Below are 14,167 nucleotides of genomic sequence, written 5' to 3' on the forward strand. Positions count from 1 at the left end.
TTATTTTGTTTGTTTTAAATTTCATTTGTACGTTTTGTTTTATTATGTCTTAATTATGCTCTGGTGCTTTTATGACTTCTTAACATGTGTTTTGTGGGTTCATTGATCATTGTACGCCTCTTATGTTGATGTCTTATTGTTTTGTCAAGCACTTTGTCTGTGAAAAGCGCTTTATAAATAAACTTCACTTACTTACTTACTTACATCAAAGAGTAATTTTGCGTTTGGAAATACCTTTTGTCTCATCCTTTAATGCCTTCCAGTTGCAAAATCCTTTAGTAAATACTTCTGCAAGTGCAAGTTTTACAAAACACATATGGATGGATTTAACAGTCAGAACCGTATCCCAGCTGCAACTTGAATTAAATATCTGGAGCATGACCACACGACCGCAGCAGGTTATATAATGAAGATGAAGGTCTCCTCACAGTCACAGATTGAGTCATATGTCAGCAGTAGGCAGAAGTCGTCTTAAACTAGCCCTCATAACTGTGCCTGTGCAAACCCGCCTGTTCTATTTATTGTCCTATTATATCTTATCTTATCACCTTTTCCGAATTTATCAGCCAGTTAGCAGTTTTATTATTGCTGCCTCCCACCCACAACCCGCCTGCTGCCCACAGTATCTGCTTGCATCTTTTATTTTAAGCTCCTATTGGATTAGCTGTGCTCCCCAGCTGCCTAATCATAATAAATGATAAGTGTCCTCTCTGCTCTAATGTACAGCCTGGTGAGCCAAGCTACATTATGGCTGAGGTGGCAAACCAGTACTGCCATGACGACAAACAATAGGATATAATTTTATGCTAATCTATTAGAATCAGAAGACTTTTATTAGTCCCACAGAATGGAAATGTTAATTGTTACAGCAAAAGTAAAAAGGCAAAATATTAATTAACAGGCATGCATTAAATATTTGAGAGAGAAATTACACAAATTACAATAAGTAGATTAACAGTATTTAAAAAAGGTAAATAAGTGTAGCATGTAGAAGTAGTATGATGTCAGCCAGATAACAGTATAAAGTATTGCACAGTTATTACAGATTGTGTTACAGTAGTTAAATAGTTGAATAACTAAAAGATAGCAGCCAGTAGAAATAAATTGTAAACCGGTATATACAGTTTATATATAAGCTAGCTGAAAACGTAGCCATGGCTTTTAGCGTATTCCCTGCATATGCTTAAATGATTGTGTTTGAGTGTACAATACATTTTGATTGGCATGTGTAAGTTAACTATTTTTCTGTTTCTGACCCACTTTAGCGTAAACCCTCTGCCCCAAACGACCTCAGAGCCCAGAGCAAGACGAAAGACACCCTGCACCCTCCCGGACGGTCGAGCCCACGGACACCAGGAGGTGAGTTTTGACGTCTCAGATTTTGTGTAACCTTATAATGAACAACAACTGCTGCTGGCAATACTGTGAGGGGAGAGAAAAGATGGACTGGACACTTCAGACTTGGAGAAACACAACCAAGCATGTCAATGAAATGGGAGAGGAGCATTGAGTGTGCAGGGTGAGCTGGCAGGCTTGGATTAGCACTGTGAGGAACGCATGATTGGCATTCTGGAGCAGCAGAGCAGATTTGACTTGCCAGGCTGATTGGCATTCCCTGGCAAGCGGTAAAGACTAATTTCATTGCCAATATGAAACAGAATTCTTGATCAGATTGTGACATTCCTATCTCAACATCCCGCTTAAAGCTGGATATGCCACGTCATCCAGTCAAGCATGGAGTGGAGGTAAGGGGCAATGACTCTGGATTTTGGCAGAAACGCATACATATATCTTTCATTGAATAATTCTGAATGTCTGATAAAGAAGCTATTGGATGAATCATGGTAGGTATGCATATGTGATTGTGCTCTGGACACTTTTTTCATTATTGTTGTTGAATTATTTCTTTACTGTAGTTGTGAGAAAGAGTCAGAAGTAATTTGGTGCAAAATAACTTATAGATGGGCTGCAGCAACATCGGTTTTAAAGATCTAACTTAACAATCTATTAATCATGTAAACTTTGTTGAACTTATTTAAGTAGGCACACATGGAAATTGAAAAAGGCTTTTCATCCGTGAGCACGTGGTTTCCTGATTGTACTGCTTTTAGAAAACTGATGATGATTATTAAAGCTGACAGCACAGCATGTACCAGCATTGATTCTCATGCATCTCTGTTTGGTGTCATTGCACCTTAATGTTGATACACAGCCATTTCTGATTGGTCTAAGAGACTAAATAAATCATTTAAATAGATTTGTATTGTCAATTGCGTGCATATTCATGCATATGTTTTGGCACACGACTCAAGAATAGATGCTTAACAGCTGGTGTTTTGGGCAGTAAGGGAAATATTAAACACTTCTTAAAGCACGGAAAGCCCTTTATTTCCCTTTTCATGGCACATAGTCATGTGTGATACCCGAGTTGTACTCTCTTTTCCCTTTTTTAAAGCCACAAAAACCACACGTCTGTTAATATGGAAGTACCACATTGTTATTATGCACGTCAGCAAGTTAAATGCACCGTTCCCACGTTAGTGTTTTAAATAAACATGGACAGCTGCCTGAGTTTAGCTCTTCTCCCGTGGACGTGGTGTTCATTGTGATTGAGGCGATCGGAGCTCTGGTTTCCCCCCCTGTGAGGACGGTCAGGGACCGGAGCTCAGCACTGTGGCAGGTGGAGGAGATATGCACAGTCAGCGATATCACAGTGTTTATAATCTGTCACAAACACATTGCTGTCCTCAGCAGGAATCCAGTGATTCCCAACAGATTTCCACCTCTGCATCGGGTTTCCAAAGGATATTTCCCACGAGGAGTCATGTCCTATGATTCTCCACAGAAAACAAACATGTGGTTTCCATGGGACACGGTTATGAACAGTGATAGTGAGGAATCAAATCTGTCTTTACTCTTTTCTTCATGCTGGATGTGCAGCTTTTACAGTTTTAAGTTCCCTCTAGTGCTATAAAGCACTTACTGTATGGTTCATCGAAAGCTTTGAAGGTTTTTTCTGAAATGTACAGTTGTTTGGATTGCTGGTGTGAAATTAAATACCACAGATAAATGCAGAAAGGCTGTAGATGAAAAGCACCTGTCTCCCAACAAAACCATGTTCAACTTCTTTCATATCTAACCAGATGTATCTGTCTAAGTCCCTCAGTTTGTGAGTCTTTTTAAACATTAGTTTCACTTGGGCACATTTACATAATTTAACAAGATGGTATGTTCTTTCATATTTCTGTGTACGCTGTTGAATGTTCTGTTCAATTCAATTCAAAACCTTTATTTATCCAGGTAAAATCCCATTGAGATCAATGATCTCTTTTTCAAGGGAGACCTGCAGCAGTAGGTTCCACAAGAAGACATAAAACATAAACAACAGAACAATAAAATGTGATTATGGGTAGTGACTTGTCCTTTATTGACCGGCATTGTCGATATAAGCATTTGTTTACTCACTTTTCTATAAATGTCCAAACATCAATAAGTCAGCTTTTATTTATTTATTGACTTTCTGCAGTATAAGACAGAGGATAAAAATATCTTCTATCTGCAATATTAACAGAGCAGAGTTTTCACAGGCAGAGCACGCGTTGACTTTGGGGCTGTGTAAACGCTGGATTGACAGCCTGCACTGCAGTGTCTGCAAAACAAACCTGACATCATTATTCAGACATGGAGCCTTCTTGGCCAAATGAAATACAAACACCCCCCCGACTCTGTGGTGACCTCACCCATCTATGAGCTGCAATAACATCAGAATCAGTCTGTGTACTTTTCCAACATATTACTGTATGAGCGGCAGGGGTTAACATCAATGTGAGATTGTTGAAAGCAAGTTGATGTGCTCACAGGGCGTTCACACTCCCCAGCTGCCTCAGAGAGGGTGGGTGTCTGGCTGTGGTCCTGACATATGTATGCGTACACTCACTCACCCCTTATATCACACACAAACACCCACATACACACACATTTCCTGGATGTTCAAGTGTTGAGAAACTTGTGAAAAGGGGAGTTTTTTGGGCGTTGCACTGCCCTTGCAAGGATAATAGGGCAGTTTGGCGGAGTCGGCGTGAGTTTGCGTGTCTAACAGTCGAGTTGTACGCTCCATCCCTTCGATATTACTCCTTCGCAGCCAACTCTTTTGATGTTTTCATTCTTTGAACAGCAGGTTGAGTGATAGCAGAGCTGAACCACAAATTGCTAGCAGAACATTTGCTCAAACTCTTCTCTGAAGGACAAACTAAGTGTTGCAACAGGTCAATACTTCTCCTGTGGTGTGAGCGTCCCAGATTCGCTGTCACCAAACACCCTGACCCTGTCACCCTGGCAGAGACAGACCACACACACCTTACAGACACACTCCTTCACCATGTGTCGCAGGGATAATTATCAGGAGTCTGGCTGCGGGAGGATAGGGCGATTCAAATGTCCATTCCCGAGCGACCATTTAAGTCCAGAATTAGAAAACAGAAAACTCAGAGGGCTGCTGGTCACTCACCCGGCAGACAACAACTCGCATCACTGCCGTTCACGGGGAGATGACTACAGAACCACGCAGACTTGGGTTTTTTCTAAAGCCAAAGAGGATGGCAAAAGCCACTGGCATTCTATGGCTGACTTCATAGTGGAAAAGAGGCTTAGGTGGCAGGAATTCCTCAGGGAGAGGGAGGAGGAAAATCCAATTGTTTTTAATTGCTGTGGCTATTAAGGAGTTGTTTTTGTTGAGAAGGCAGCTGATGTAAGTTATTTTTTTCACTTTTTTTACATATTTGAATGTGTGATTGTGGACAGTTATGTGTATTTTTGCATACAAGTGTAGTCAGTAGCTCGTGGGACTTTTCAGTGTCATCTTGGGGAAAATGGAGCAAACAGACGAGGCCCTGTGAGGTAAGGCGAGTCACAATGATGACTAGCTTCAATGACAAAATAAAGGCAGTCAGGCACCAGCAGACGGCTGCAAGCTGTTTGGAATTCTGTTATTTCTCCAGCCAACATACGCCTTCTCCTTGCTCCATCTCTCCTTCTTTTTCTCTCCGTCACTCCTGGTAGGAAACAATTACAGATCTGTTTCTTGGCTTGTGTGGGCGGTTTCTTATTAGCCCTGCTCCGAGGATCTGCCCTTCAGTTAGAAACCTTCTCTCCAGCCCTCACAAACTCTTCTCTTCTCTAACTTTCTTTCCATTCCTCTCTCTCCAGATAACTCCCAGCTCAGCGAGGATCCGGAGGCAGGTGTCCTGGAGCAGTTCACTGGCCTCCTGCACGGATCCTCCCCTGTGTTCGACAGCCGCGAGGAGCCCTTCAGACTTCCAGGTATCGTGCCATCCAACCAGAGCCAGCCAGAATCAAAGAAATCTGCCAAAGTAAAGGGCGAAGTAGCCGCGGCTTCACCTAGCCGTCCCAGTATGGCCGCCATCCTGACAGACTGTGACCCCAAAGCAATTTATGCAACTGTGAATAAGGAGCCCAGAGACTTCGGGGCAGGGTCTTCTGTTAGGATGCGCCCCCCCGGGGACCTGAAGCTGGCACGCAGCCTCTCCAAGTCGGACTCGGACCTGCTCGTGTCGCCCCCTAATGAGGAGGACGGAGGATTGGGAAACCGCAGCGAGTCGGTTTCCAACTGTAGCACTGGCAAAAAGAGACTCGAGAAATCTCCCTCTTTCACCTCAGAATGGGACGAGGTAAGTGTTACCGTTAGTATTTGTACGTATTTAGTTCTGTAAAAATAACTATACTTTGGACAAGGTTAAAGTTTTTAAAGGTGCTTAATAAGTTCAAAAGCAAACAATATCCAGTTATCGAACTGCAAGATATTTCTTCAGCATAAAGAAAAACTATTGGATAAATGAGAGAACTGAAGAACTTGATACCGTGTAGGAACACAGTCAAAGGACTATGCAGATAAGACACAATAATACAACAATTCATGGATACAGCTTGTATAAAAGTGAAAAATGTTTATTTAAAATGTAGACTTGCGACATGAATCCAAATATAATATACATACATTACAGACTATAAATATGTATAAAGTAAAGCGATAAGGGGTAGTAAAGTTACGCTTGCAGCAGAGTGTTTAGAAACAGGGATTTTATATGTAATAATCCTACACTTGTTCAGTTTTGTGTTTGTGTGTATCATGTGTTGTCTCTGTATATTTATACAGTATAAGTTGGGTGAGAATATTTTCTAGGATTCCTCTTGTGTACAGTGTGTCCCTTTTTTTTTTTCTCCTGTTTTGACAAAGCCCCACTTGTAAGGCTTAAGTCAGCTTGTTCTAGTGCTGCAGCCACAAGGCATTCATCCACAACAACACTTTTGATGGAGTGAGAACCTCAGTACCGTCCGTCAACAACTCGGTTGATTGTAGTTAACTTCCACAAACTTCCACTGTGTTCCCATTCTGTCAACTCAAAGCCCACCTGTTGTCTTAAGGGGACACAAACGTTCAGTAAACACAATGACTGATGGAAAAGGTGTTCAAGTAAATAGTGAAGGTGTTTAAATGTCATGTCTCCCAAAAAAATGTGTTTTGTTGCTTACGTTGTTCCACGAAGCATATTGCATCATGGCATAGTGAATATTTGACTTGGCATTCATTTAGTGAACGTTTATTTTCTCATTCATGGTTTGTGTTTGTGATCACAGTGGATGTTTATAACTAAATATACCCCTCCATTCAGCAATGCTTTGTCTGGGATAAAGAGCTGAGTCGAGCCAGAGAGAGAGGAGATCAGAGGAGACTTGAATATGGGGATCAAAAAGACTGAGAGAGCAAGACAATAGGCAGAGATTTGGAAATTGAGATTCAGAGCGAAAATACAAGCTGCAGATCTGTTCTAAACACTCTGCTGCAAGCGTAACTTCACTACCCCTTATCGCTTTACTTTATACATATTTATAGTCTGTAATGTAAGCATATATCATAATGAATTAGCAGTAGGTCATACAAGTTAACACGTTTTCCTTTTTTAGGCTTTTTCCCCATTTTCCTTCAACAATCCTCCCATTGTGAGTCGGATTAATGCTATCCTCCAGGGCTCTCAATTGAGCATTGGCACAAGCTATCCTCTTAGTAATGTTCCCTGACGTTGTTTGTGTTCCGCTCTGTTTCTGCTGCCGACAACATGCCTCTCTCTCTTACAATTATTGCTACGCCGAGGTGCAGCTTAGTCCGAGAGATGTCTTACAAGTTGTGTTTGTGATGCCAGACCATCAGGTGGAAATCATGGGGCTCAGATAGCACCGCTAATGCCTTCTTCTCTCCACCGTGAGGAGATTGGGTTGCTGCACAGTGTTTCTTTACACGCTCCTTTCAGAAGTATCCCGCTGAGATAAGAGCAGCTCGGAGGTCGATTTCTGTGCTGCTCTGGGCAGTGGTTTGTTCGCTGGTTGTCGGGAATTGTTCTCTTCCTTGATCGCTTAAATAACCTCTTCCGTATTACAGCGTTCAGAGCTGGGCTGCTTTGTTGTTCTGCATGGGGAAATTAAACACAATACAAAATATCTCTGCAGTAGTATATCTCTGTAGGGCTTCTTCTGACCTGTGTTTGGTGCACAACAAACCTGAATGATGTATTATAGCTGCAGCGTTTTGCTTCAATCGTTATGACCTAGACTTTATTGTTGGATCTCTTCTCTAATGATCTCATTTACTCATCTCTACTGTGAGAGTGCAGCTTTATTATTTATTTTGGTTACGTGCAGCCATAAAACTGTGCTAGATGTTGTAGCTTTAAGGGTGATAACTGTCATACTAGCCCACTGCAACAAAGCTGTACTTGAGGAGATGGTCTTTGAGGGGCCTTTAGGCATGACAGCAAAATAACCCAATGTCTGTTCTGCCCGGAAACAACACAAACAAACAAACAAGGCCCCTTACAGCAGTTTGTCAAATTTCAAACTTGTTTTCTAGACTGAAGGGAAAGATTAACACTTCAGCAGCATGACTCCTTCCTTCTATGTAACCTTGTCTTTAGGATCTTCAGGGCCACAAGGAGGGTTTCAATCTTAATCTACTTCAGCAATATCATTTCATTTGATTGTATTGCCAGAGCCTGCCAAGGAAACACTCTCAGAAATTGAAAGTAGTATTTGACTAAAGTTGTGGAAATAACTGACCTTCAGACCTTCTCTATGTGCGGTCAGTTTATTTCATACATAATAACCTACCTCCATTATAGTGGCAATGCCCTAGTTTGACTTGAGTGCTGATTTTTGGGATAAAAGACAAACGCAAATGTAGTCATCTCTATGTTTATGACGACTACTAAAGAAACACAACCAATGACGCAACAGCCAGGGATATGCTTTGAAACAGTGTCACTATAAGTCTATTTCCGCTATAAAATGTTCTGCAGTCTGCATTTGCTTGTCTCAAAAGAAGAAAAAAAATCAACATATACTTTTAATTATTGATTTCTCTATTAATCTTTCATTTTGGGATTAATGATGTAGTCAACAGATGTCATACATTAAATAGCTGTGCCAATTCTGCATTTGTGTAGCTGATACGGATATCAATGTCTGACAGTTTGAATAAGCTTTTATTTTTGTGATGGTATTTGTTTCTTTAACATAAACTCATATCCTTCTTGAACAACTCCTTTAGATTTGGTAATAATAATAATTAAGATGAAGATTGTTACTAAAAGGGTACATTTACCGTAATAAAACCAACATGCCAGTGCTCTCTGGTGGACAACCCATGAACAAGTGACACTGTTTCTAAATGATTAGCCAACATATACAGTGATATATTTTATCTATATTCTTTAGTGAGCTATAATGAGCCAATGCAATTATCAATCTATCTCGATCACCATTTCAATCAGATGCTGAGCCAAAACCTCCCCTAAAGATATAGAGAACAGTGTTGACACTTCTTCTGAGATATCATTGTCTCTCTGCAGTGCATTGTGGTCCAGTTGGGAAATAAGGTCAACACAATGATATTTGATTAAGGCGGCCATGACATTGCTTGGTGTTCCAAGATTGCTTCTCTTCCCCCACAGCCAGCCATAGTTTAGTGTAGCTCTTCTGTTCTCTTCTCTGGGAGCTTTCGCATTGAGGAACTGAAGAATATTAGCTGAGCAATACAGGCTGCAGAGGAGACTGTATTGCTGTCCTCCCATGTGGCCGGAGAACAGGCTGCGTTATTGACATCTAACCAAAGAGGAGATCTTATCAGGGAAAATTAATGCCAAAAAGCTTATTTAAAATCCTAAAGTAGGCTGCTGGCAACCAGCATCACAATTCATCCTTAATTAGTAATGCATAGCATGGACTGCATTTTATTTACTCTGCTGGCTTTAAGATGAAATTGTTTGGCTTAATACTAACAATCAAGTTGACCTTGAAATGTACGATTTTTCCTCTGGTTGTCAGCGCAGAATCAAATATATCCCCCCTAGAGAAGCCTGCTCAAACATGAAGTGTGTGTGTGTGTGTGTGTGTGTGTGTGTGTGTGTGTGTGTGTGTGTGTGTGTGTGTGTGTGTGTGTGTGTGTGTGTGTGTGTGTGTGTGTGTGTGTGTGTGTGTGTGTGTGTGTGTGTGTGTGTGTGTGTGTGTGTGTGTGTGTGTGTGTGTGTGTGTGTGTGTGGTGTGTGTGTGTGTGTGTGTGTGTGTGGTGTGTGTGGTGTGTGTGTGTGTGTGTGTGTGTGTGTGTGTGTGTGTGTGTGTGTGTGGTGTGTGTGTGTGTGTGTGTGTGTGTGTGTGTGTGTGTGTGTTGTGTGTGTGTGTGTGTGTGTAGTGTGTGTGTGTGTGTGTGTGTTGTGTGTGTGTGTTGTGTGTGTGTGTGTGTGTTGTGTGTGTGTGTGTGTGTGTGTGTGTGTGAGCCTGTCAGCTAAACCAATACATCTCTCATTCATGCAATGCAGCTAGAATTAATGTATCATGTAGAAACCCAAAGCTGCAATGTGCAAAATATAAGCCGCACTGCCTCAGAAATAATGTATAAAGGAGCGAGTTGCAGCAGTAACACCTTTTCTATTCGCACTGATTGCACAATGCCCAAATAAGATTTAGATTCATTTCAAAGCAATAAGATGTTTATTAGAATCTTTGGTTGGCAGTCTGTTAGTATTTCTTTTGAAAAGGCAACTTCTTTTGTCCAAAGCCTTAGTAAGTGTTAAATAACTCGGAAGTCTGTTTCTTCTCGATTGAATAGTGATTCGGATGCCTTTGAGCTCAGTGCTGAAAGGAAAAGGCGAGCGGCCCATCTTTCTTCTCCTTCCCCTTTCAAAAAATAAACCTGCATTAGCTTGAAATGGAAATATTCACACTGCCGATATAAAGTGCATTTCGAATGAGAGCAGTGTGTGGGGAGAGTAGTTAAAGTTTGATAGGGTGTAACCTAGCCTGCACTCTCTTTAATGATGTAGGGAGTGTCCCCCTGAAAATGAGAACTCTACTTTCTCTCCCTCTCCTTGGCCCATTTGGCTGCTTCTACAGTGTTTTCTTTCCCGTTGCACTATCTGAGATTGGCAGCCATTTTGCCTGTCACAACTCTGCTGTGCTATGTGACACCGTTTGGGGCGAAGGGTCCCAGGACATTACCTTAAAACACAAACCCCTTTTAAAAACCATCCTTCTGCTCTTGTAATCTGGTTTGCTAAATACTCCCGTTCTCACACCCTCCTTCCTCTTCTTTCTATATCTGTGATACTCCCTCCCTTTCTTCACACACACTCTTGGATGCCTCTGGTTTCAAGACAAGGAGATTTGACTTGCATGAGGGTCTTGGCCTATGCATTTGAGGGAGCTCTCTGCGTGTGTGTGTGTGTTGAGCTCTACGTGCGGGGTGTGTGCTGTTGTGTATGCTAATGCCGCTTGGTCTTGGTCCTCGGGATCAGACTGGAGATGACAATCCGGGGGGGGCGCATTGTGTGGGCCAGCTCACTGAGCTCCACAGATGGGAGGAGAGAGAGAGGGAGAGCTGTAGACAGAAGGAGAGGGCCGCCATCCACAGCCTCGCTTCACTTTCAACTTCATTCTCCTGTTCGCACTCCACAGATCCACTATGAAACCAGCTTTTGTGAGTATTGATTCCCCTTCCAGGCTGCAGATCCACTGGAGGATCTTGTCTTCCTGCCATGAGTGAACTGAATGGGGAAATAATTGAAGCATTTCCTTGGATAATATATTTCTTGTTAAGCCTGTTGGATTAGCATGCGCTCATGGCTAAATACGGCACAATAGAACAAGAGATCTCCCTCACGTTGTTCTTTTGAGTGTGTTCTTTGAAATACATTTTTTTTTTTTAAATCAACAGCCAATTCATGCATTATCTCTTTGTTCTGTTTTTGCCATGTTCTTGAACTCATTGTGGATTTGTTCGGAGCTTTTATTTTCCGTCAGGAGACAAGTGGCCTTGCTGTTTGTTTCATGGAAGTTTTGTCGATTTGACCTGCAGAGATCAAACCGAACTTTGGGTGTGTGTCACGGCCTGGGGCAACCAGCAGGGTCCATCTATTCTCTAATCCTCATCAGGAGAACCACAGGGAGCTGAGACATGCAGCCACTACTTGGTGTTTGTCTAGTCATTGGAACGAAAGAGAGGCTGCCCTCTCTGTTCCAACTTCTACAGAGGATTTCAACTTAATAGAAGGTTTTATATATATTTCTACATCCTTTGGGGGTAATTTCGCAAAGTTTTCGAGGTTGTACAGAAGGGAGAAAAGCATGTCCTTGGGCTATTTTAGGAGGATGATGATCATGGGACTGCTGACAGAGCTTTGTCCCACTGTGGCATTGAGGTGTTGGCACCCTCTTTAGACGGTGGTGCGCTTGTGTTCCCCTTGATACACATTCACTAGTCCATAGTTTTCATCCAAGCCTTGTTTTGGTGCCAGCTTGCCAATTTGAGGCCGGTGGTCCGGGCACACTCTCTCTGCAGCAGCCTTTTGTTTCACCCCGAACAAGCTCTGCCAGGCGTCCTTTAGCTCTCCCCGTCTCTGAGATTTAGTTTGGCATTGTTCAAGTTTCTCAAGGCTGAGAAAGAAAGAACACTTTTCTTTAAACACGGTCTTTCCTGCTGTGAGAAGCATGATAAATGGGTCCATGTGTCTTTAATCTCCCGGCCATCTCCCATCACCGCTGGCTCTTCAGCTGTTGGCCTCCGCCCCTCCCCTGACTTCTTCTGACCCTCCTCTTTGTATCTCCCTCCTCATGGCGAGTCCAGCTCACAATGGACGCCTCTCCATTTCAGGTCTCTGTATTGATTCGATCCTGCAGCACAAAAACACATTCCTCTCCCTCTCCTTTATTAATTCTCATGGCATCGAGCTTCTTTGTCCTCGACCATGAAACTCAGGAGCTCTTTCTTGTAGTGGATGTGTTTTACCTTGAGGAAATCATTGTGCCGTGTCCCCCGATAAGGATATATTTACGCAGCTCCAGCAGTATATCACACCTGCCTTCCACAGTAGCTGCTTCTGAATCTCGGCGGAGCAGCCAGTATTCCCTTTTTTGTTAAACTTGTTAGTTAGGCTGATACACCAAGACTAAAAGCAGCCGATTGTTTGAAAGGAAAATCTTGGTCCGTTGTCAGATATGATCTTTATTTCTTTATTCTTATACACTGCAGCGTGAGGCATTTAGAAAGGTATCATGAGGTTGTTTCAGATGCATCAATAGAAGGGAAATGAATATAACAACTTGCTTTTTAAAAGTACATGGTGCGAGCTGAAGAAACAACCTTGGCATTTTGATTGCATGTCAATTTTTTATTGCGCTGTATTCTGCTCGTTGCTGGGAAAGGATGCCACCGACATGAGGATCCTTCTCCCTTCAGTAAAGACCTCGACCACTTTATGAGATGAGATCACTGCCCCCTGTCCTCATTATCACAGGGGCTACAACTGCTTTGTGTGTGTGTGTGATTTTACATATTGGACCCCTGATTAATACCAGTGTACATCAGCAGCTTTCTAATTGTCCTGCTAAGGCCTAATCATTGAGGTTATTATGGGAGCAACAGTCAAGTGCTGCCCCTGCTCAGCAACAAACGACAGACAGACACCATTTGCGACTCACTGATGAACATAGTGGAGCATTTAGCAGCTAAAGAGACAGATATGTTTCTCAGACAATGATATAGACCAAAGTCAGAGCTTAAAGAGGGTGACTATTGGATTTATTTTCATCACATGTCGAGCGACACAACTCCAAATAAACAATGTCGTTAGTCTTTAACTGGAGTATGTGTACATATATCATTTTGGGATCTTCTCATCCGACTTTCTGCAAGAATTCAATCTCCCAAAATGTGTTGGGGGGTGGGGAGAAAAAAAAGAATGAAACGCTGCGTACCTCCTACACCCAATGTCAAATAAGGACACTTTATTATTGGCAATTATTCCTCCAATATTAAAGCCAAGCACCCTGTCGTCCAGCTGTTTATACTGCATATACTTGGTTTTAAGTGAGGGTATGGCGAGGATATTTTCAGTTTGGTTAAGCACAATGAAACCACTGACCCATGAAGAGACACTCTGAAAACAGAACCTTTTTTTTCGCTGACTCATCCTTGTTTGCTCAGTCATTCCTCAGGTAGGAGACGAGCTGCCGACTCATCGTCCACTCTTCTGTTTAATGACTGAAGTAGAGACGTGTGGCGATGATAGATGGAGGTTATTTGACAAGCTTGTGGGACTTATCTACCATCTGGTCATTATGGTGTATTTTAATCAACAGTATGGAGAAGGAACCGGGCAGATGGATAACGTAAATGTTGTGATCCACTTTGTCTCTCACCTCTTACTAGAATTACAGTTTTTTTTCTCTCTGATATGCTTAGGATTAATGTTGAATCTAAAAAGAACAGAAGGCAGTGTAAAACATATGTTCAGCATTGTGTGTGATCTTCAGGACGATGGATTCTTCCATTGATTTCTCAATAATTGTATCATAACAAACACATAGCTCATTCTCTAGATATGTCCAATGTTCCATTTGTGTGTTCAGTTGAATGTTTTCTGTACTCTGTAGGGGATCTTTGTATAAAACAGGCTGATTTCAATCCGTTTTGCCATAGAAAAGCTGGCAGAGTGTAGTAGGTACACGGAAGAAGGGCAAAACAAAACCTTGAGTTCTCTTTTAGCAGAAACCTACGACTTCTTCCACCACCAAACACAGAAGATCTAATTCCGTTGACAGCGTA

At 42.1% G+C, this 14,167-nt stretch overlaps 1 protein-coding gene across 11 annotated transcripts in view; it reads left to right on the plus strand.

Annotated features, from left to right (window-relative positions):
* Window positions 1-14,167, plus strand: part of LOC117543041 (ankyrin repeat and SAM domain-containing protein 1A-like) — a 64,262-nt gene that overhangs the window by 26,664 nt on the left and 23,431 nt on the right. For 7 of the 11 annotated variants that reach the window (XM_034211055.1, XM_034211056.1, XM_034211066.1 and 4 more), the window contains 3 exons: window positions 1,266-1,359; window positions 5,206-5,687; window positions 14,108-14,164. In XM_034211055.1, coding sequence (XP_034066946.1) covers window positions 1,266-1,359; window positions 5,206-5,687; window positions 14,108-14,164 — 633 coding nt within the window. The remainder of the gene's footprint in view (window positions 1-1,265; window positions 1,360-5,205; window positions 5,688-14,107; window positions 14,165-14,167) is intronic. The other 4 variants (XM_034211057.1, XM_034211058.1, XM_034211059.1 and 1 more) reach the window with 2 other exon arrangements.

The sequence above is a fragment of the Gymnodraco acuticeps genome, unplaced genomic scaffold (assembly GCF_902827175.1).
Source record: "Gymnodraco acuticeps unplaced genomic scaffold, fGymAcu1.1, whole genome shotgun sequence".
Classification (NCBI taxonomy): domain Eukaryota; kingdom Metazoa; phylum Chordata; class Actinopteri; order Perciformes; family Bathydraconidae; genus Gymnodraco; species Gymnodraco acuticeps.